The 23,367-nt window shown below is 48.1% G+C and overlaps 2 protein-coding genes across 2 annotated transcripts in view; both read right to left on the bottom strand.

The window, feature by feature from the left end:
• Nucleotides 1-11,141, bottom strand: part of LOC135808597 (uncharacterized) — a 49,282-nt gene extending 38,141 nt beyond the window's left edge. The window contains exons 1-5 of the mRNA XM_065322164.1: nucleotides 10,615-11,141; nucleotides 8,161-8,351; nucleotides 6,611-6,703; nucleotides 5,983-6,021; nucleotides 1,789-1,852 (exon numbers count right to left, since the gene is read on the bottom strand). Coding sequence (XP_065178236.1) covers nucleotides 1,789-1,852; nucleotides 5,983-6,021; nucleotides 6,611-6,703; nucleotides 8,161-8,351; nucleotides 10,615-10,733 — 506 coding nt within the window. The 5' untranslated portion in view covers nucleotides 10,734-11,141. The remainder of the gene's footprint in view (nucleotides 1-1,788; nucleotides 1,853-5,982; nucleotides 6,022-6,610; nucleotides 6,704-8,160; nucleotides 8,352-10,614) is intronic.
• Nucleotides 11,142-12,646: 1,505 nt separating this feature from the next.
• LOC135810293 (IST1 homolog) lies at nucleotides 12,647-23,222 on the bottom strand. Its single transcript, XM_065323780.1, has 9 exons — nucleotides 22,857-23,222; nucleotides 22,691-22,767; nucleotides 22,375-22,478; nucleotides 21,533-21,620; nucleotides 20,846-20,929; nucleotides 15,492-15,977; nucleotides 14,356-14,415; nucleotides 14,172-14,217; nucleotides 12,647-13,651 (listed from the first exon to the last, which is right to left on the bottom strand). Exons 1-9 carry the CDS (start codon nucleotides 22,942-22,944, stop codon nucleotides 13,464-13,466), a joined length of 1,221 nt encoding a protein of 406 aa, XP_065179852.1. The 5' UTR covers nucleotides 22,945-23,222; the 3' UTR covers nucleotides 12,647-13,463.
• Nucleotides 23,223-23,367: the final 145 nt, after the last annotated feature.

The raw sequence follows: 23,367 nt of genomic DNA, 5'->3' as shown, positions 1-23,367 counted from the left end.
GCTTTGGAGGTGACAACCCTGCCAATGACCAAGGGTCCTCAACGTCTGTCCTCGCCATCCAGGAGCGACACTGTGTGTGTGTGTGTGTGTGTGTGTGTGTGTGTGTGTGTGTGTGTGTGTGTGTGTGTGTGTGTGTGTGTTCTATGTGCCCGCACGTAGGCGTCGAGCTGCAGTACAAAGTTGGGAGAAAACTGGTTGGCGAACGAACTGCAGTCATATCTGCTGTAACCGAGTCGCAGTTTGCTGACGATGCTGTGCTATACGCCACGTCAAAGGCATCCCTTGACTGGAGCACGGAGACGTTTGTACCCTGTGCTGCAGGCTGGGGATTGAGCGTCAGCTTAACGAAGACCAAAGCCTTGTCAATCAACACTCCCACTGGTGAGCCAGTTCATCTTGGGAATAACACCATTGAGGCCGTTGACCAGTTCATGTATCTTGGGTCCGCGATTCAACAGGATGGTCTTTGTGCGCATGATGTGCAGTCGCGGACTTCTAAGGCGTCTCGGGTGTTTGGTTGCTTGTGGTCATCTGTCTTCAGGAACCTCCCCTTGTCCCTCCCATGCCTACGTCATGTCTACATGGCTCTTGTTCTTATGACCCTTTTGTATGGAGCTGAGACCTGGACGACCAAGGCTGCTGATCTGCGCCGTCTTAACACATTCCACCATCAGTGCGTGCGGGCTGTTGTCGGCATCTCGAGACACCAGCAATGGGATGATCGAGTCACTTCTACCACATTGGCGAAGACCATCGGAATCGACTCAGACATCGGCGACATCATCCACGAGCGTCGGCTACGATGGTTCGGCCATATTGGTCGCATGGACGATGACCGTCTGCCCAATTGTACACTGTTTGGAGGCTCTCCGCGACTCGGCCTCAGCACGACCCACGCAAGCGTTGGCGGGATGTAGTTGGGGACGATTTCAACCGCACTCATCCACCTATCCCAGAGAAGGAATGGCTGGACACTGATCAGAACTGCTCGGAGTGGAGGGAGGTTATCCACTGCAGTCCTCAGCCCGGTGATGTCTCCGCCGAGCCAGCGTATCACTGTGCATGCGGGAAGACCTGCCGCCGCCCCGGCGACCTTAAGCGCCACGAACCGTTCTGCCGGTTGCGGCCAAAATAGTCCTTTCGCTATCATTGTCTTTGGCAATGGGCAAGTTCAAAGTTCAAGGTTCAAGGTCCAAGGTGTGTGTGTGTGTGTGCGTGTGTGCGCGCGTGTGCGCGTACGTGTGTGTGTGTGCGTGTGCGCGCGCGCGTGTGTGTACGTGCCTGCACTAATACTAGGGCTGAAACGATCGTGAATTTTCACGTATCGATTACTCTTTAGCTTAACGATCGAGTAATCGATTATAATCGTTAGCAAATAGTCATAATTCTGTGCAAACATTACTCTGTTTCCACAAACTATGCCTTCATAATACCAACAAATCTGCAAGTGTAGCTCCGAAACATGGCAGTTTTGAAGTCAATTTAACCTCAGAACATGAACCATACCCCTGGCAACTGCATACTCCCAGCGGAAACTGATTCAAACTCCACAAACGAGGGTTTACAGTACTTTCTGGACACAAATTTTAAAAAACGCAAAATGATCGTAATCGGTAATCTAAACGATTGCTCGATCGTTAGAGTTATGAAACGAGTACTCGATTATTCGGTATAGTCGTTTCAGCCCTAACTAATACCCATACAATACATGTATCTTGAGTGGCTAAAGGCCAAAGTGCAAAGGGTAGAAGAGACAGACGGACATGAAGGGTGGTAGCAGAGTCTAACCCTATGACTTTGATGTAGACTTTGCATTTGTTTTTCGCCAGCAGTGAATAGGTGCTGAAAATATCTGTAAGGACAGTAAACAAAAGCACAAGTACAGTGAAATCTGTGACTAACTACCACCCCTTGGGGCTGGAGAAAGCGGTCTTTAGTGGCAGGTGGTCCTTAGTTAGAGGTTTGCACCGCACAACCATAATGACTGTGAGACCGTCGGTGCCTGGCGAAGTGGTCTTTAGTTCCAGGCTGGTCGCTGGTCACAGTGGTCTCTGTAGTGTAATGAGTAGCATCATGACAGAACTCTATCCCTAGGCATATCAATGTCTGTCTCCAGGTTTCTCCTTCCTACTCCCTACACTCACTCGCATTGATCTAACGTGTGTACTCGTATAAGAACCGCAGCCTGCCTGCTGTACCATTGACTCATGCATTCATGTATCGCTGCACTTGCTGGCTGCGCATCACTAACCCTTCCCCTTCTATGCCACAGTCCCCGCATGCACTGAACGCAGTACTCGGGTGCGCGTGCGTATTCATGTCTGAGTGCACTGCCCTCGGGCTCCATCTATACATGGCATCCCGTACTGGGCACGCTGCTTCCGGTCGCTGCTGTGTGCACGCAGCACCGCCGTCCATCCCGCTCTCGGTCTTCTTTACTCAGTGATTCCCGATTGGAACGACCTCTTCGTTTCTGCTCTCCTTACAGTAGTTGTGCTTTTCCGTGTCCGATAATGTTCCCCCTTTTGCAATAAACAGTCAGGCGAAACTACTCTAAGTAGCCACCGCTACATGGCGCAGTGAACAGGATCAGTGATAAAAAAATAACATTGATCCGCAACGAACCTGGTCTGCAACTTCAGGATCTAGGATGGCTCGCGTTCGACAACGCCAGCGATCGCGATAAATCTCAGGAAGTGGAGACGAAACTCTCGGCGTACTTCACGCCCGTGTCCAACGTCGTCCACGGACGAACGATGTTCTAACGCGACACACAGTCGCCATCCGAGACCGTGGACGAGTCACTTCTGCGTCGTCTCTACGGCGGCGCGGACAACGGCGACTTCAAGGACGCTCGCGATGACCGCATCCGCGATCGCTTCACGACACACCACTGCAAGCCAACGGCTCACTGCAACAGCTCACTGCAACGGCTCACTGCAACGGCTTACTGCAACGGCTTACTGCAACGGCTTACTGCAACGGCTCACTGCAACGGCCCACTGCAACGGCTTACTGCAACAGCTCACCGCAACAGCTCACCGCAACCGCTCACTGCAACCGCTCACTGCAACGGCTTACTGCAACGGCTTACTGCAACGGCTCACTGCAACGGCTCACTGCAACGGCTCACTGCAACGGCTCACTGCAACGGCTTACTGCAACGGCTTACTGCAACGGCTCACTGCAACGGCTCACTGCAACGGCTCACTGCAACGGCTCACTGCAACGGCTCACTGCAACGCCTAACTGCAACGGCTCACTGCAACCGCTCATTGCAACGGCTCACTGCAACGGCTTACTGCAACCGCTTACTGTAAAGGCTTACTGCAACGGCTTACTGCAACGGCTTACTGCAACGGCTTACTGCAACGGCTTACTGCAACGGCTTACTGCAAAGGCTCACTGCAACGGCTCACTGCAACGGCTTACTGCAACAGCTTACTGCAATGGCTTACTGCAACGGCTTACTGCAACGGCCCACTGCAACGGCCCACTGCAACAGCTTACTGCAACGGCTGACTGCAACAGCTTACTGCAACGGCTCACTGCAACACCTCACGGCTACTCCCGCCGCAGCCCGAAGCCACCAAGCGGTGGAGAAACTCCTGTGGCGAGCCAAAACGGCATGCCTGCAGCCGCCGAGCCCAACACAAGTGCCACCTCCACTACCTGTTCAAGTCGCACAGCCATTGCACCGGAGCGGCTCATCTCGACAATGTGAACATGGACCTGCAACTCTTTCCGTTAGGGGAGATGTGGTGTAATAAGTAACATCATGACAGAACTCTATCCCTGGGCATAGCATTGTCTGGGCCTGCAACTCTTTCCGTTAGGGGAGATGTAGTGTAATGAGTAGCATCATGACAGAACTCTATCCCTAGGCATATCAATGTCTGTCTCCAGGTTTCTCCTTCCTACTCCCTACACTCACTCGCATTGATCTAACGTGTGTACTCGTATAAGAACCGCAGCCTGCCTGCTGTACCATTGACTCATGCATTCATGTATCGCTGCACTTGCTGGCTGCGCATCACTAACCCTTCCCCTTCTATGCCACAGTCCCCGCATGCACTGAACGCAGTACTCGGGTGCGCGTGCGTATTCATGTCTGAGTGCACTGCCCTCGGGCTCCATCTATACATGGCATCCCGTACTGGGCACGCTGCTTCCGGTCGCTGCTGTGTGCACGCAGCACCGCCGTCCATCCCGCTCTCGGTCTTCTTTACTCAGTGATTCCCGATTGGAACGACCTCTTCGTTTCTGCTCTCCTTACAGTAGTTGTGCTTTTCCGTGTCCGATAATGTTCCCCCTTTTGCAATAAACAGTCAGGCGAAACTACTCTAAGTAGCCACCGCTACAGTCTCTAGTTCCAGGCTGGTCGCTAGTCACAGTGGTCTTTAGTTCCAGGTTTTACTGTAGTACCAGGCTGGTCGCTAGTCACAGTGGTCTTTAGTACCAGGCTGGTCGCTAGTCACAGTGGTCGCTAGTCACAGTGGTCTTTAGTTCCAGGTTTTACTGTATCATGATTTACTGGATTAGTTTAAACTGGAACACCGCAGGCAGACAGCTAGGAATGGACAAAAGGAAGGGCCTGGTTTAAATCTGGCTTTGGAAATTTATTTTTCATTGCTATCAGGTTCGGCCTCGTTTTCTCTGTGCTGCGCTGATGAGTCCACAAAGAACGAAACAGTTTTGCCCGCAGATCGAGTAAAAGGAAGGACAAAAATATTACCGGTATGAATTTTCGGCCAAACACGACCAGGCCAACGGATCAAGATTTTGTACGTGTTTGGATGGGTATCAGTCATTGTTACATGCGTGAAGTACTATGTACTAGAAGAGGCGACGGTTCGATACCGGAACGGCTTGACAGCCAAATTTGTATAGACCCAAACCGATCATCAGCGTTGATTTTTCACTCGAAATATGTTTGTGGAAGGAAACTGGCATGTTGAAGTTTGCCCTGGGGCCAGAGTCAATCGAACTGAGCCACTCCTTTGTGTTGACCCATTGCCTCCAAGTTGCCCAATTTTTCGCTTCAAAAAAGTTCAAATCAGAGGTGGCTCCAAACCGGACACGTTTTAGAGTGCACGTCAAATTCACTCTGGGTCTGAAATTCGGTAATTGCTATCGCTCCTCGACGGCCAGTACAGAGTAACAATAAGCCTTGTGTGTGCTTCCATTAGTTTTGATTGGTATGCGGTGCTTTATTGGCGAGAGGCGAGCCGCTGTTTACCTGCCACAAGAAGTTGATTTTTCGAAAGTCGTAAAACTCAAGTCGCAGTGCGAAGCAACACGTCAAAAACTTACCTGCTTGGTATGGCGCTTCTGGTCATCGCAGAGCCATGAAATTTTGGCTCGGAGTATAACACATCGTAGTCTCACTGTGACATATGTTTTCTAATCAAAATACCAAGAGAGAAAGTGAATATTGAGTCCGTTCCGGTTTGCAACCTGTGTCCTATTTGAAACCGTCGCCTCTGCCATGTATACGCCCGTCGCAAGAGAAGCATGCAAATCTGTAAATGCACTGGATGTGCACCCACAGATTTTTTTCTCTTCTAGCAACGATAGCGGGCAAGATCTGCATGAAATCTTTGTTGGGACAAATCAGACGTTCAGCATTTACCCAACCAAGGACCATGCCGTTTGCTCTTTCCACTTCCTGAAGATGGATGTGATGCTTGCTGGCGACTCTCCTATCTCTCGTAACATCTTCTGAAGGCAGTTGAGACGATACGATGTGCACAAACCCGGGGGGGGGGGGGGGGGGGGGGGGAGATTTTTCAATCGTGACTTTCTACACCAACGCGGTCACAGTAGGTGTGTGTGAGGAAACCCGATCGATTGGTTCTGAGGGACTCAACGCAACGGACCAGCAACCCGGGCCCGCACCCAGCCCCAGATCCAACCAAATAATCACAGCCCGAGTGACCAATATATTGGACCATGACAAAGCTAAGGACAAGCATCACTTACGATTGGTTTTACTGGCTGGATCCACCTTGAGAACACGATCTACAAATATGATGGAATAGAAGAAGCATGGGTGCGAAACAGCATGTGTGATATGTAATTTTTTTTAATCCTTTCAAAGTGGAGTAAAACTTCTGCTAGCACCGAGCGGCCTATTCGCAGCGCTGTGCAATCACATGTCTGATCGGTCATATCTGGATTCACATCAATCCAAAATGGGTGCACGTTTGTTTCAATAAATCCAGATCCAGGTCTGACAAACCTTCCCCGGGGAGTAGTAGCTCTGGTTCTAGATTTCAGTGAGCCGTCGCAGACACTGTTTTATGCAGCACTTTAGGGGCCATCCAACAAGCCTTTGCAACATCCTTCCCCCGCTTCCTGGGGCCATGAGGCAGGCGCTTAGCTGGCAGGGCACCGCACATCAGTTGCAGCGGAATGTGATTTCCCATCCGAGCAACGTGTCGGAGCCACCAGAGCCGGCGCCTCTGAACCTTATCGACGACATGCTCACACACACACACACACACACACACACACACACACACACACACACACACACACACACACACACACACACACACACACACACACACACACACACACACAACATACTCTCTAGTTTACAGCTTACAGCCCTTTTCTTCAGTTATCGACGCATTGGGTGGCAATCTCATTCCACAATACAAAAAGCTGTACTTGAATGAACAACTCAGTAGAGAGACATCTGCAGAAGAAAATAACAGAAATTGGCAGCACACGTGTGCATAAGCTTCCGAAGCGCCACCAACCCCTGGCATACATGCAAAAGAACATAGCTCCAATGCTGGTAGAGCACAAAATCACGGCTGCGTGGCCAGCTCTCTGTCTGGCTCGCTTTACTGGATTCTAGGCTGTATCAGTACTATCACTTCAGGCTCAATTCGCATTGCAAAACTTCCTTGTGTTTCCAACTAAGTTACTAACTTACTGAAGAAGAAGACTACTGAAGGCTAGCCGAAAGGAAAAGCAACATGGTATTAGAACACAGCAGCAGGGCAACATACATGAAAAGGCACAGCAGCAGGCCGAGCAGGGCACATGTGAAACCAGAGACCCAGACCTGTCGAAGCATGCCAATGAGGGCCGCTCTATCGCCTGACATGAATGCGTACAAAGAGAGCGTAAGCAGACAGCATTGTCGTGCACTAAGATGCCGACTCGCGTGACCGTAACACAGCACGACAATGAACATGACAGCCAGACTACTCCAGACATGAATGCAGGAAACCAGTACACATGACCATGCGTGCACACTGCGATATGATATACGATGTGTGCATGACCTTTCCAGCCACTCTGAGCCACTCTTAGCCACTCTCGGCCACTCTCGGCCACTCTCGGCCACTCTCAGCCACTCTTAGCCACTCTCAGCCACTCTCAGCCACTCTCAGCCACTCCCAGCCACTCTTAGCCACTCCCAGCCACTCTCAGCCACTCTTAGCCACTCTTAGCCACTCTCAGCCACTCTCAGCCACTCTTAGCCACACTGTCAGGCAATGCCACCAACTACAGTAGCAATGTAGACACGGAAACTGCACGTGTGAAGTTGCAGACAGCCGCGGTGAATGCAATAAGAGAAGAAGATGGCTCAGCTCAAGTGACACATTTCTTCTTCTCACAAGCAGGCAGAGAATGTGGACACGGAAGCCTGGCTCACCTACACTCCATTCAGATAGTATAATCAGAGCCCGATTTGGGCCGAGTTTGGGCTGAAAACCTACTAAAAATTCGAAAGATCTGGGTTTGGGACGTGCATCTCCATACATTTGATTTGATTCACCTGTCCTAATATTGAAAAACCTGGCTGAATTTCGAACTCACTGTTCTTGCTACTTTCCAAGCCTCAATCATGGCAAGGAAGACTTACACTTGTCACTCATATTGCATGCAGGATGTACAGTTGTTTTCACCACCAAACCTAACACTACACATGTCAGTTGTTTTCATCACCAAACCTAACACTACACATGTCAGTTGTTTTCACCACCAAACCTAACACTACACATGTCAGTTGTTTTCATCACCAAACCTAACACTACACATGTCAGTTGTTTTCACCACCAAACCTAACACTACACATGTCAGACAGGAACACGTTAGGATGCCAGTTGTTTGTACGACGGAACTGTAAGCACAACTTACAAGTGTAGCAAGTGATGTCATAGCCTGTCCAGCGACCGTTGGGTAGGCATGTACGTGAAGTGTCACCACCGACTTGACGACTTTTGGAATCACACTTGATGACGGTGGTATTGCCAACATTGGTGCCGTTTTGATGCAAAACAGCATTAACAGGCACCCTGAGCGGTGGACATTCCGAGTTACATAATGAACTGTGTCCAGGGGGAAAAAAAGAGCAAGATCAAGAACAAGAACAAGATGAAGAATCTAGTGACCAACACACATGCAGTCAGCACATGGAGAACCTACACAGCACAAAAGAATCACATCAGCGCCGCATCCAACCCCGTAGTCGAGACAGTATTCAATCCTCATGCTTCAGACCTAAACCTGGTGTCACGCCACCGGCAGAAGCAGTTTTTGATTGGTCCGGCCATACCCTGGTATCCTATAGCCTCTCATACAGTTTGTGTATGATAATAGTGGGTACATATACACCCATGACCTCCTCACAGTAAACACACATTGGCGACCTAAAAGTTGATCCAGCCATGGCCTGACCAACCGGACCGGTTCCGCCGGGCCTGATGTAGGAGAGAAGGTTTTGCTTTTAGGAATGTGATGCTGTCTACTCTCTCTCTCTCCTCTCTCTCCTCTCTCTCTCTCTCTCTCTCTCTCTCTCTCTCTCTCTCTCTCTCTCTCTCTCTCTCTCTCTCTCTCTCTCTCTCTCTGTGTGTCTCTCTGTCTCTGTGTGTCTCTCTGTGTCTCTCTCTCTCTCTCTGTGTCTCTCTCTGTGTCTCTCTCTCTCTCTCTCTCTCTCTCTCTCTCTCTCTTTCTCTCTCTTGATATCACCCAATGTACTGGCTTTGAAGACTAATGGTGCGAAAGGCCTCATCAAAAAAGCCAGTGGTTTTTTCGTGCTAACATGTTCCCGTTGCGTGCACAGATCATGTGTGTGCAAACCTATGGAAAACCTATGCAAACAGCTTCAAGGACCTTCAACTGCTGTATACGACGGGCACGGCAAAGTACAGAGAAGCGAGACATACCCAAACAATCAGAACGAGACATCAAATGCAGGAACACAGCTGACTTCTTGCGAACACTGCCTTCATCTGCTTCCTCACATTCTTTCCCGCCTGACCTCTTCCCCGCCGTCGCCCGTCTCCTAGTTCTCCACACCATCCATCCCATTGTCACCTGTATCATCCTGCACCTCTACAATTCTGTTCACATCCGTGACCATCTTGTCCTGCCTTTGTCGCTCACAGGCAGTCCCTCATCATCAGAGAGGTTCCGCATAACGAAATGACGTTAGTAAAAAAAACGTAGTCGATCTACGGAAAGTCTTACGTACACTGCATGCCGATCTGTGTTCCGCCATATGGAGTTTTTGAATCACGTAGCTGCCTATGGCAACTCGGAACGCGGCAGTGTACGACCGGGTCGACCTGGGGAGTGAGTCATACATGTGTAGAGTAGAACCCGGGTTAAGGGTCATACTGGATTAGGGATCAGAGCCCGGGGAGGGGGGGGGGGGGGGCACTTGGCACGTACAATGTGCGGGTGATCCTTCGGAGCCCGGGCCGGGGGGGGGGGTCACTTGGCATGTACATTATGCAGGTGATCCTTATACCGGGATTTAATTTCCGGCCCAAGGGGGGTCCCCCGTCGGTTTCCGAGGAAGCCGTAACTTTTTTCCCTCCAAACTATTTTCCCGGGGTCCATCTACTCACCAGAAGTCGTTTTGCACACCTTTTTGCCCATCCCTGTACAACTGAGTCCAGCTATGTCCGCGCAGAGTTAGGTGGACCCATAACCCGGGTTCCACTCTACCCCAATCCACGGATGGAGCACCTCCGCTATCAGAGCCCTATCTACGTACTCTACATGGACAGCGTGGACTGGAGCTGCACACTCAGGGGTTATGTACTCTGGACGGTATACAGAGTCCAGTATGCTGCTAGCATGCTTGACATCCTCCATCCATATGTGCTCGCAAAGTGTCTTAGTACTTCATCAAAAGGCAGTGACTTTCTCTAAAGGCAATCACGGCCAAAAGAGGTGACTCCGTGTTCCAAACAAGGAAGAGCCACGGTGCTGCCCATTTTCAAAACTGGAAATAGATGCCAAAAGGGGAGGGGAGGAAAAAGCAGTAAGCCTGGGCTGCATGTTTGCAAACGCAGATTGGAGAAGCTTCCGTAAACTCCAGTCCGAGTTCTAAGAGTACTAGACACCCAGAAGCATTCATGAGCACTGTACATGCACCGTGACAACCGATCTGGTGGGAGATATTCCGTAGTTTTGTTTCCTTTGCCAAACCTGTGACTACTTCCTAGGGAATTACTCCTATGAGATCGGTTGTCACTGTACACACACAGTGGTCATATACATGTATGTGTAAAGGAAATGAACTAGAACTGATAGTTTTTCCTGCTATGTAATCACTTATTATGTGTTGCAGTTGGATTTTACCTTGTCTGGCCTTGAGCTTGACTTGAACATGCCAGCAGCAGTTGCAATACCATACACGCACCGAATATAGTGTCAGCTATCGCCAGTCGCCACCTGCGCCTCCCCGCCATAACAGGCATAGTCCACGTGGTGGAGGGTTGTGTGGCTTTGCGGCGAAGGAGTGTGGCAAAGGTTGGCAGGCCTACAGTCACTACAAACTGGAGAACATCCACGACACTTTACTACAATACTAGCAGATAGACTGGACTGTTTAGAGTAGAGACGATACCAGCAGTAATAGCTCAAGTGGAAGGGCGAAGGGAGAGAGCCAAAAAACAACTTGGAAAAGGCTGGAGCTGGGTGGTTGAAACAGATTTCGAGTGGAAGTTTTATCGTTATACTATTATCATTTCACGCGTTTCGAAGTACTACAAGTAACTTTTATAAGAGTGTGCTAAGAAAACCTGGGGTATTATTGACAAATAAGGAAGGTCTAACCCTTCTCCGCCTCCAGAACAACACGGAGGAAGCGTAAACAAAAAATAAGAGTGCAGGGAGTTCCTCCTTGACTTGAAGTTGAGTGCTAAGCTGCCGATGGGTCGATGTTTGCATATCAAGTGACGAAGTGTGTAGATCTACCATGGTTGGATGGTGCGCGCGCGCGTCTTCACTCACGTATCGTGTACGGTACACCGGTACCACGGTACAGCTAGCTGGCGCATGGCCCTTCAAGTGTGATGGGTGATGTTTTCGATGCAAGTGAGTGAACCAGGGTTTAGATGTAGGCAGAGCTGAAAAAGCCTCTCTTGACTCTTGTATTCATGATCAGATCACCAGATTAATAGAGAGGTTCTGCTACACGGAACTACGTACCAAACTCCGTGTCAACTGCAGTGAAGTTTGACACGGATTTTTCGTACGTTGCACCGGTTCTGCTGTACGTAGCATGCTCGAACCATGCACGAACACCCGGGGGTACCCCGCCACATGTACTCTGTACGCTCACTTTTCACACGGAGTCCGGTCCGTGTGAACCGCGCTTCACACGGAAAACGGTATGAAAAAATCCGTATCAAACTAAATCCCGTACCGCTGCGAAGTTTCCATACGTACTTTGGCACGTTATACCGTGTGGCAGAACCTCACTAATATCACACACGCACGTGGGAGCAAGCTTCCTTATGTGGCTTCTCTTCTCGATCGGAACGATCCCATGTCTAAAATGGTACGCAGAGGATCTACATATGGCCGCTCCCCATGCATGCAATGCCCTCTCAAGTCTAGTTGCACGTTACTATAATAGTATTTGGCATATCATCAAGATCAAGACTTGAGACAAGAGCTGGAAACGGAGTTGATAGTCAACACGCCGCGCGGTGTTTGTCTGCGAAATGGATCCTCGAAATCTTCGAGTCATCTGCTGCAGGTCAGGAAGGCGACCGTGGAAAACACACATTCTTATACTGTAGATCTACATCATGGTATTGACTAGCGCTGTCCGGTCTGCAACGAAGATTTAATCATGACCAAGACTTCCCCGGGATATGGATCCCAGGGTGATGCACCAAAAAAACCAAGCCCGGAGGCATGGAGCAGCTGGATGAACGGGAACATGGTGAACGGCTGGGTCGTCCTTTGGATGCACTCGTTTCCATGCAATTATTTCCTGTACGACAGTTTGTTCTTGCCATGCCTGCACTGTAGTCGCTCACGAACCGGACGTCGTAGTGCACAGCCCTGCTAGCTACAAAGACTGCACAATAATAACGTTGGTAGTCTAGTCTACGCATCGCGTACCAGTATGGTTATGTGTAAGCCCGTACATGTACATGATGTAGTATTGTACAGTGTACAACATTCTTTGCAAGTCTTGACTCGAGTATGTTCTCAGCAGGGGTTTGTACAATCCCTCGTTCTCAGCAAATGTAACGGGTCAGTTGGCAAATGAACAACCTGAAACCTCGCATAACGTTGCTTCACATCACGTCTCCTCCTCCTCCTCCCTCCCTCCCTCACCACGACCAAACACACAAAGGCGCAACATAGCAGAATGCCAGGGCTTCTACGTAGCTACGGCCACGGTTCATCCTCATTGCCAGACATTGAAATAGGCCAAAGCGAATACGGTAGTAGTAAAGACTAGTAATTAGCTACCAAACGGATACTACAGTCTACAGAATCAGACTCCGTTCAAGGAAGAGTGCAGCAGCGACTTGGGAATCAAACGTCAGAGAAAGTAATCAAGAAATATGGCAATGGTGCAAGGCCGGAAAACAGCAACAGGCTCTTGAAGAGTCATTGCTTGATGAGATTGTGTCACGGCAAAGATCTATATCTATCACTAAAACACGATGAATACTAAACATTTCGGAGTGTAGAAAATAAAACTACAATTAATTTGAGGGACACCCCTAGACTAAAAAGGTATAGACTAGGTGGTAAAAAAATTACATGGATAAATATGGAAATGAAATATGGAAACAATTTTTTATGAGCATGTTCATAGGCATCTCAACTCAGTTCATACAGGGTATAACGAATGGCATCTGGCATCGCCGTGGAAACAAACATGGCGGAAAAGGGGGGGGGGAGGTGGCATAGGGCATATTAACCACCACAGAAACCAGACGACAATGATACTCTCTCATCTCATACCGGATAGCGAGTACAGATCAATAAAAAGATAGCTATAGTCATACTGTTGATATTGTTAGTGTGTTTTATATTCACAGCAGGACACATATTCATCCACAGAACTTGTAACGAGTTTGAAAAATGACGTTCTCGTCCTAGGAAACAGTAATAGTTGTTTGGAAAGCGTCAAAAAAGAAAAGGCGTACCCTGATTGCAGTGCTGTCGACACTGGTTGCCTATTTCTTGCGCTTGAGGTCCTCAAAGCGCCGCGTGAGGTCGTCAAAGTCCAGATCGTCCGGGCCCGCGCTGGAGCCGGCGCCTACGTCTGGTAAGGAGTCCTGAGGCACGCTGGGAAGGTCAGGAAAGGTCGGTGCTGAGGGGCCAGGGCCTGCACCCCCGATTACAGGGCCTCCCGGATGCGACACTGCACAGCCAGTAACAATAAAACACGCAACAACAGAGAAAGGGAACAGGAAAAGGATCAGACTTGCACCTAGTGGTCAGTCAACGCCAACACAAACACATGTGCACCCCAGGGCCTTCTACACTACAGGGACTATAGGGTCTACAGGGACTATAGAGTTTATAGGGACTACAGGGACTATAGGGTCTACAGGGACTATAGAGTTTATAGGGACTATAGGGTCTACAGGGCCTGCAGGGACTATAGGGCCCGGATGAAACATTGGCCAGCCAGTAAAACAACACGCAACAAAGACAGGAAACATGACCAAGGATGAGACTTGAACCTAACGGTCAGTCAGCACCAACACAAACACAGCCGTACAAGGCCAGGTACCCAAAAGCACTGGTGGCAACTGCACAACAGCACAAGAGAGGTGAACAGAAGCTCGCGCAGCCACACCGCCGGCAGCAACTGAACCAAGCAATAAGTACCGGTACTGTACCGGTACTGTACCAGCACTGCAGCAGCATTGACTTACCGTATCTAGGCTCGCCTGGACCATCACTGGGATACGGTGCCTGGCCCTGCACAACGAAACACAGAGAAACCAAGTATGAAACCCAACCATACTAACGTTAGCATGCATGCTCCAGACAATGACATTATGACAGCCAAGCCAGGGGTACGCCAATGCGTTCATTACCACACACACAGTAACACACCTTGCCAGCTGGGGGATACGGAGGCTCAGCGGACCGCCCTGCAGCGCTTGTAGGCCCAGTCTACACACAGCGAGACGAATAAGTACAGAAAACACAGCGTGTCAGGAACAAGACTGAAATACAAGTACCAAGTACTGTAAAACGGGTAACTATTGCGACGTAAAAATGTTTGCGAATTTTGCGAGAGGCTCCGAATCGCAAACTTTGAATAACGCAAACTCGCGCCATGTAAGGGGCCATCCAGTATTATCGATAACTTTCATGGAACGAAAAAGTTTAGTTATGACCCTCCCCCTCCCACCCACCCCCTTCAACGAAAAATATATTGACTTGACAACTAGAATGGATTGATGTTTCAGCTATCAATAATTTTCAAAACGAAACTCTCCTCAACCCACCCACCCATAGACGAAACTTTTTCTCTTCGTGAAAAAGATCGATAATTACGGACGGCCCCTAAAGTTCAGTGCAAGGATTGACTCGACTGTGTAGAACGACTGTAGAACGACTCGCAAACATTAAACAGCGCAAACCAGTCTCAATTTGTAAAACGCAAACATTTATTGTCGCAAACGTTACCCGTTTTACAGTACTCGTGCGGCCACACAGTGCACTCCACTTAGCACTAATACAGTGCTGGCCAAAGAAATCCAACCTCATGAATAAAGTAGTGTCGCGTTAAAGTGTACAGACCAGTGTGTGCAGTACTAGGGCTGCGTAGCGCCCGGCGCTATTTTATTCATGAGGTGTTGGATTTCTTTGGCCAGCACTGTGGAACAGTAGAAGAGAGCAAGAAAGACGTTGATGGCGGAGCTCGATGAAGCACGATAGTAGAAGAGAGCAAGAAAGACGTTGATGGCGGAGCTCGATGAAGCACGATAGTAGAAGAGAGCAAGAAAGACGCTGATGGCGGAGCTCGATGAAGCACGATAGTAGAAGAGAGCAAGACAGACGTTGATGGCAGAGCTCGATGAAGCACGATACATACATGTATTCAAATAGTTTCTGTGCAACGTGAGTTGAACAACGAGGTGATCAATGATGCTACACAGGCCATATGTAAACCATGTAAAGGTGCAAGAGTAAATGCGTGCAAAGTGACCGAGTTGTTTGGAAACGACAAATCCAGGTCTTACCTGCGGTGCGACTGCCCACGGACTACTCGAGTGTCCCATGGGTGCTGCGGGTGGCGGCGAGGTTGTTGGTGCTGCAGCGCCCGGCGGAGCGACGTAGGGCGTGGAGGTGGGATACGGACCGGGAGCTGCAGCTGCAGCTGGTGGTGGCATGGCCACGTGAGTGTGAGCCGGTGGCATGTGCTGCGGCTGCTGGGGCATGTGATGCTGCTGGGGCATAGGCATTCCACCGCCACCACCGCCGCCGTTGCCACCGCCACGGCCTCCTCCGTTGAATGGCGGAGGGGGATCGTGCGGGACGTCTGGGCCGCCGATGGCACTCTCGTACGGGAACAGTGCGGCGGCTTTCTCGCTGGGCATGGCCAGTGTTCCCTCGCGTAGCGCATCCTCGTCCGGCGTGAACTCAATGTGGTGAGTCTGCGCAATCTCCTGCAGGTAACCCTCCACAAGCGCGCGGGGAGGTGCCTGAGAGCCCATTCGGTGGATCACCTACAGAAAATGCAACAATCACCGAGCATGAGCAACAACAACAACGATACGGCCATTGCATGGCAACAACCAGGACTATTCGTCATCACTACGGACGGAGACCTGACAACACATTTCAAAAGTGCTGCTGCTGCTGCTGCATGTCCATGTATCATACATACATACATATGTAGGACTCAGTATAGAGTCCATGCACTATGATGTCCAGCACCCTATATAGAGTCCATTGGTCCAAAATCCACTATACAGAGTCCAGGAGTCCACTCAGTTTTGATCAGCTTCATCCTGCCGCGCAATCCCCTATAAGGAGTACACTTTTTCTACAAGTCCCCTATTCACGGTCCAGGAGTCCAGTTTATCCAGTCACGCCGTCCTCAACGTCCTGTGTGTTGTGCCCGAAAGAGAACAAACAACTTTTCAGTTTTGCTTGCCTCGTGGCAGCGCATTCCTTTCTTCACTTCAGCCATGGCTGCCAGTTCTGCTGTGCAGTTGCTGACAGTAGTCTGTCTCGAGGTAACCAAGGAGGATAAGGAGACGTTCAAAATCAAATCTGGAAAGCGTCTTGTGGTTCTCTGAAGACGTTTCATCAGTGCGCGGGATGAAAGCAGAAATTGCAGAACGAGAAAAGTTCAGCACAGTTCAAATCTGACGAATCAGGTACACTGACACTCTCTTTCGTTCGACACCACAAGGATCCCCTGTTTGGCTGGCCATTGCTGCCAGTAAGGCGTTTGAACGGTTTCATCAGAGCGAGGGATGAAAGCAGAAAGCGGAGAACGAGAAAAGTTCAGCACAGTTCCAATCTGACGAGTCAGATACACTGACACTCTCTTTCGTTCGACGCCACAAGGATACCCTGTTTGACTGGACAAGAGCTGCCTGTACCACCGTGTCAAAAGGCTGTCCAACTACATGACAGGACGATGACTGAGGTAAGGAAGCTTTTGCTCGTTTCGATTGGTCTGCTGTTCTGTCGTTAGGCTTGACTTTTTTTCCATTTTCAAGGATCGTATCGCGTTTGTTTGATGTTGCTTGAATGAATGCCCTAAAAGTAATCAACCACTTCGTAATAGTCCTCAAGGACTTTGCATCAATTGTATACGATCGTCTAGCTATCATCAATTATTATTTTATTGCATGAGAAATGTATTTTTATCCCTGTGATAATTATGTGAACTCCACGACACTCGTCCTCTACTAGGCTCTAGTATGATGTCAAATACAATGGGATCCACAAACGCAGTGCCAGTGTGCTAGTAGTAGTAGTAGGAAGATTCCTTGTATGCCGATGACAAGAAAAAGCTTCTCAAGCTAATACATGTACTCGTATTCCATGAAGTAACCATTTTGATGTCACAAACATGACATTGTGTCAGTGAAACTGCCTCGTGACAACACATCAGTGCATTTCCATCTTGGGGAAGATTGACTGACCGCAACGCTGTACAGATTGTTCAAATCATCGAATTTCAATTTAGTTGCAGTGAAGTGAAACACTGTGTACACTACATGTATGGTGGTGTGTCTGTGCGTCTTGAGTGTGCACAAACGATCTTATTCCTCGTATTACTAATAGATTATTGTCCCCACCGTCACCTGTTCACAGGTCTTTGAGTGGATGGATTTTCATTGAGCATCACATTCGTTGAGAACTTGGTAGTTGTGTGCTCCCATGCATCATTACGGTAATAAGCGTATCCTTGTGTTATCTATTTGTTGCAGGTGTGCTGATCTTCAGAAGCTTGCGGAACTGAGTGCTGCTAAACATTTGCATGGCCATGAGCAATGGTGAAGCTTGCTATTGCACTCTCAGCATGTGCTAGTAGTATGCTGACTACTGCACTATGTTACTCTCTTAACCCTTTCACCACTGTCGACGTATATATACGTCATGACGTGTGCACCTGCCCCACTGACGACGTATATATACGTCCTCGGTGTACGTCGCGTTTGTACTGATGCCTCAACATCAGTGGGGCCCGGAACTGTTCCTCAGTGGGCTGAAGGACCTGATCGACGTGTACGCAGCGTATGTGGCCAGTCTGCACAGCAGAACAGCCGCGAGCATCGAGTTTGAAGTGCGTATTTTGGCATATCGTTCAAATAAATTGTTTTGCTCAAAGTTCGTTTTCGTCATCTTGCCCTGCTGTTTCTCGGCAAGGTAAGTAGCTCAACTACTCTGTGTCGATGGAAGGAGTCCTGTGAAGCAGTGTGAGGCGGGTAATGACTCTGAGGATGATTCTGGAGACAGCGAAATTGTGTCGGAGTCGTTTTCTGAGGATTACGAATTTGCTGCTATTCAAAAGATCGCAGCTGGCCCGGACGCAGGGGATGCTGGAGACCAAAGAGATTTGGAAAGCGATGCTGAAGTCTCTGACACCTAGGCATGGTGTTCTGAGCAGGAGCTATCTGTCGTGAGCCCGTTTGCTGAAGTTCCTCAAGTAAACTGCGATCAAATTTGAAGGTCAGATTTTTGAAAATATTTGAATTTGAAATCAAGTGTACTGGTCAGACATGCATGCAGATCACAATAGAGATGTGCATACATGTCAGTATTGTATGTTGAGTACAGAGCCAGGCACCTACAGGATGGTGATTGCTATCTAATATGAATCCAGAATAATCCAGAATAGTCAACAATTGTGCAATTTTGAACCACTATCAGAAATTGCACAGCCGATTGTTTCTTGAATTTTCATGCGTACGTACGCCGGTACGCAGTATGCACTCGGCTGTTTAGGGAATGCTTCAGACTATTTTGGTAGCTAGATTGTCTTGCCAGTGAGTGTCCAAATCAGAGAATGAGCTGTATTGCATTCTCTATCAATATGACTCCACCTGTGCCGCGTACGTACGTACGCGTGCGGCCAGTGATGATTCACCCTGGGATGCGCCGAGCACAGTGAGCCAACCGCTGCCACTGCACCGGCTGCTATTATAGCCGATGCAGTTGCTGTGGTTGCTACTCCAGTTACTCGGCATCCTCACTGTCCATCACATGGTTTTGTCTTGAAGTAGGTAGGGCTGCTGGAGGATTCAAGCTTTACGAGGCGCCCAAGAAAAAAGAAAGACCCATTCTGGATCGCGCAGTCGCATATGATTCAAGCGCCGTATAAAACGAGTTGCTGTACTCTAGTCTAGGTTGCCGTAGAACACCAGGATCATATCAAGCTTGTTATATGACATTTCTCCATTCTGAAGTCAACACTGACCACTTATAGCACTGCTTGCCATTGCTTGTCTGATCTTTGTCGTCAATTGCCTAAATTGAATGAATTTTGAGGAAAAATCGCCAAAAGTCGCATATCTAAATATGGTGTTATGAGTCTCGTACAATGAAATCCTACAAAAAAATTTTGGATTCACAGTGCATATGTCCATACCCAACACCTCCAATCAATTTTGGACCAGAATATGCATTTTCAAAAATTGCCATTTTTGGCCCAGTGGGAGGTGATTTTCCGGTCAGGGCTGAAAGGGTTAATCTTACACTACTACATGTATGTGCGTGCACCCGTCCACGTATGCATTCGTTTCGTATAATTATTTGTTATCCCTCTTGAATTTACGTGTAAATGGGTGGACGTTTGCATGGCTGTTGGAGTTGCGTGTGTATTGTGTCTCTACTCTTTTCTTGGTGTTTTCTTGGCATTGTATAAGTTTGTGTGTGTGTGTGTGTGTGTGTGTGTGTGTGTGTGTGTACGCGCGTGCACAATAATTTGAAAACAAATAAATAATCCTTGGCTCTCCATTATTCTCTTTCGATTCTTGGTTTTTTTCTAGGTATTTTCTTGGCGTTGTGTGGGTGTGTGCATGTGTGTGTGCACAATAATTTGGCAACACTGCATGATTGAGATATTGTAATTTGCAGCGTCTGCAAAGAGACCACTTGATTTGAGGATGGTGTTTGTAGGGTTTTTCATGTAATGAAGTGGCTGCAGTGGCACCTCAATACTTATATTTTATCTTGAGAAGTGAATGATGTAAAGGATTAAAGGGAGAGGCCGGTTTCTGGTTAATATTCACTGCTTACAGCAGATCCTATGTCTAATTTCGAACTCTGGATAGGGGATGCCTAATTGGCTGGACTTTATACAGGGAGTGTTGTCCACATAAAGACTCCTTATAGTTGATTTCAAAGTTTGGACTCCATACAGTTGATTTTGGACCAATGGACTCTATATAGGGGTGAAGCCAATTGGCTGGACTCTATACAGGGAGTGATGCCCATTTAAAGTTTGAGCTCACAGTTGATTCCAAGTTTGGACTCTGTACAGTGGATTTTGGACCAATGGACTCTATATAGGGGTTGGACATCATATAGGGGCTGGACGCTCTACTGAGTCCAACACATACATACATACTAGTCAGAACAACAGATGGATTGATCAGTCACAACTTAAAGTTTCATGCCATCTCAGGCACTCATCAGGTGATATGAACATCAAGAAAAATAACCCACTATTTAAAGCCCAGTATGGCGGGACAAGGATAACAGAAAGCGCTAGGGGCGCTATCAACTCATATCCGATTCAGTGTCATAGCCGGTAAGGATCGCGGTACTAAGAAAGGTGATAAAGTTATTTATCACTTTCTTGATGTTCATATCACCTGATGAGTGCCTGAGATGGCATGAAACTTTAAGTTGTGACTGATCAAGCCATCTGTTGTTCTGACTAGTGTGTCACGGCTCTACCTTCCCGGTATCGAGCTCTCTTGGATTTCTGCTGGAATTCACAACAGTGTACACACATACATACATACATACATACATACAGACATATGACACACTGACAATCATCGAGTAAGCTAAGTACAGCAGATATCAGAGGACACAAGGCGAAGACGGCTGTCTTGCAGCTACTCACTCTATCGTTAACAGCTCCGTTGCTATTCGCTCTCGACTGCTCGCCAAACGTTTTACCGTACTTCAGTGTCAACTGGTCAGCAATCTGAGAGAGAAAGAGAGAGAGAGAGAGAGCGACGGACAGACATACAGACAGAGACAGGCACAGAGATAGACAGAGACACACAGACAGAGACACACAGACACACAGACAGACATAATAAATTTTAACTGGACCACTGCACAGAATGGGAGACAGAAGTGATCACGACCGAGTTGACATTTCGACCATACTGGTCTTTTTCAGAAAGAAACTACCACCAGAAACGCAGACAGACAGACAAGCAACAGAATACATGTTGACATCTGAGCCATGCCCAACACTGCATACTACTGTGTAAGTACAAATTTTCGTTCACGAAATCTTTCGTTAGATCACTCCACCAGCAGGCTTGTTCCGTACCTAATTTCGTTTCTGGTCGAGGTCTGTCACCCCGAACGTTCAGAAAAAAACTTTAGTTTGGTACAAACTTAAGTTATTTCGTGCCCCCCTGACGAATATAGCGAAAGTTAATTCCAAACAAAATTTGTACTTATACAGTGCATACAATGTTCCAAGTGAAAAGCAACATCTGAAAAACATAGGCGTATGCAGAACGTGAACAAATTTATTTAAAAAAAAACTCAACCAAGAACGTAGCTTTCTCACCAATTTCATCTCGGCAATGTCTGATTGTAATCGCGGCGCTACCCAAATTAGCGTGCACACTGCTTCAGTGAGACCTTCATCACAGTACCTGGAAAGCAAATAGATAGTACACAATCATGTAGTTGAACACTCTGACAAGGATATCTGCATTCAGTCTGTCTCTCTGTGTACCCGGCAGTAAACATGGACAATGGCTGGCGCTTGTTGGGCGATGTTTAGGTGCTGTTTTTCACTCATATGTGCAGTTTGTGCCAAATTCGGTGACGGCATATTGGTAATGTACAGTGAAACCTGTCTAAGACGACCACTCGAGGGACCTTCAAAGCGTGGTCTCTGTTACCAGGTGGTCTCCTTATCCAGGGTCATTTGACTGGAAATAGCACCCCTTGGTCCTGGTTGCAGTGGTCCTCTAGGACAGGTGGTCAGGCCTTATCCGAGTGGTCACCTTGACAGGTTTTACTGCACATGCTTACCCCTTGCTATAAGGGGTGTGTTGCTGCTGCTAGAGTCTGCACATTGTGCTCTTGTTTCTAGCCTGCTTTTCACTGCTTCTGCTGCTGTTATTGTTCGTGCTATCATTTGCTTTCTCTGGGTGCTATAATTTATGTCTCATCGTTTTGTCAGATGTAACAACCATAGCGTTTATACTGGACTTTTCATTCCTGAAAATTCGGATTAAACTGTTTTACTATTTCTAGATGTGTAGCCGAGAGAGCGTTTTGGGTAGTGGTGTAGGATTGCGTGAGAGATTGCTAGATCTGCAAAAAAATCCTAAGATCTAAGAAAAAAGGCTGCGACGCCTACAATAGAAAACAGTATTGTAATGTAGGCGTTCTGCTTACTTCATTGTCTCGATGAGGCCAAAACGCGCCAGCAACAGGTCGCAGTACATCTCGAGGACTTCCATTGCCTCAACCATGTAGTCTTCACGGATAATGTGCTCCACCTGTAACACAACAGCACGACAATGGCAAACAAACTTAGAACAGCTGGTATCCGGTAGGACAAACTTATGATAGAATAGGTGCAAATTTTTGCAATACAATATTGAAAGCCCTCAAGATATCCAGTTTCATTTGACCTGAGTGCAGCAAATTAACGTTTCTCGCCGCTTTCTTCCATTGAATTATCACAATCTGCTTACGGCGATACACTCACCCTTATCCGTGCCCGTTCTACTTTGCATAGTTGTAGGTATTCTGCAATCTCCTTACGTGCCTTTACCGCTTGCTCAGCTGAAACGAAATAACCAGCAGGAAATCACCACAACAATAATTTTGGGAGATGATTCGCGAAGAGTAATAAAACGAAGATTTCGACATACTCTTCTTCTTCTGAAGAAGCTTGAGTCGGTTGATGGCCAGCCGCAGGTTGACACGCAACTTGGAACTCTTGTAGCCTCCTCCAAACATCGTGAAGATTTGTAATTCTCAGCTGCTATTTCAAGTGTTCAACGAACTCACGAAGTTTTCAAACAATCGAGCGAGCTAACAAGCACTTGGAGCGAGGTGGCAAACAAGAAGAAACTTCTGCAACTCGTACAGCGATCTTCTCCCGAAGAACTGGAAGAGTTTCCACAGCAAAGTAAGTGCTAGGTAGTGGAGACCTGACAATTTCTTTCAGGATCAGCACAACGTGGAAATCAGTTGAACACCTCATATCACGTCAGGGTCACCCAGATCATGAGGAGGATGAGTGGTGATCGCGTACATGTTCAGCTTCGCCCCATGTGGTCTCAGATCAGGTGCGCCGTGCATGTGATCTTTGCTACACTTGCGCTGAGCAGCTGGATATGTGCCTTGCGTGTATTACTATTGCTAGCAAGAGATCTTGGC

Source organism: Sycon ciliatum, chromosome 1 (assembly GCF_964019385.1).
Source record: "Sycon ciliatum chromosome 1, ocSycCili1.1, whole genome shotgun sequence".
NCBI lineage: Eukaryota > Metazoa > Porifera > Calcarea > Leucosolenida > Sycettidae > Sycon > Sycon ciliatum.
This window is presented reverse-complemented; position numbering and strand designations above follow the sequence as displayed.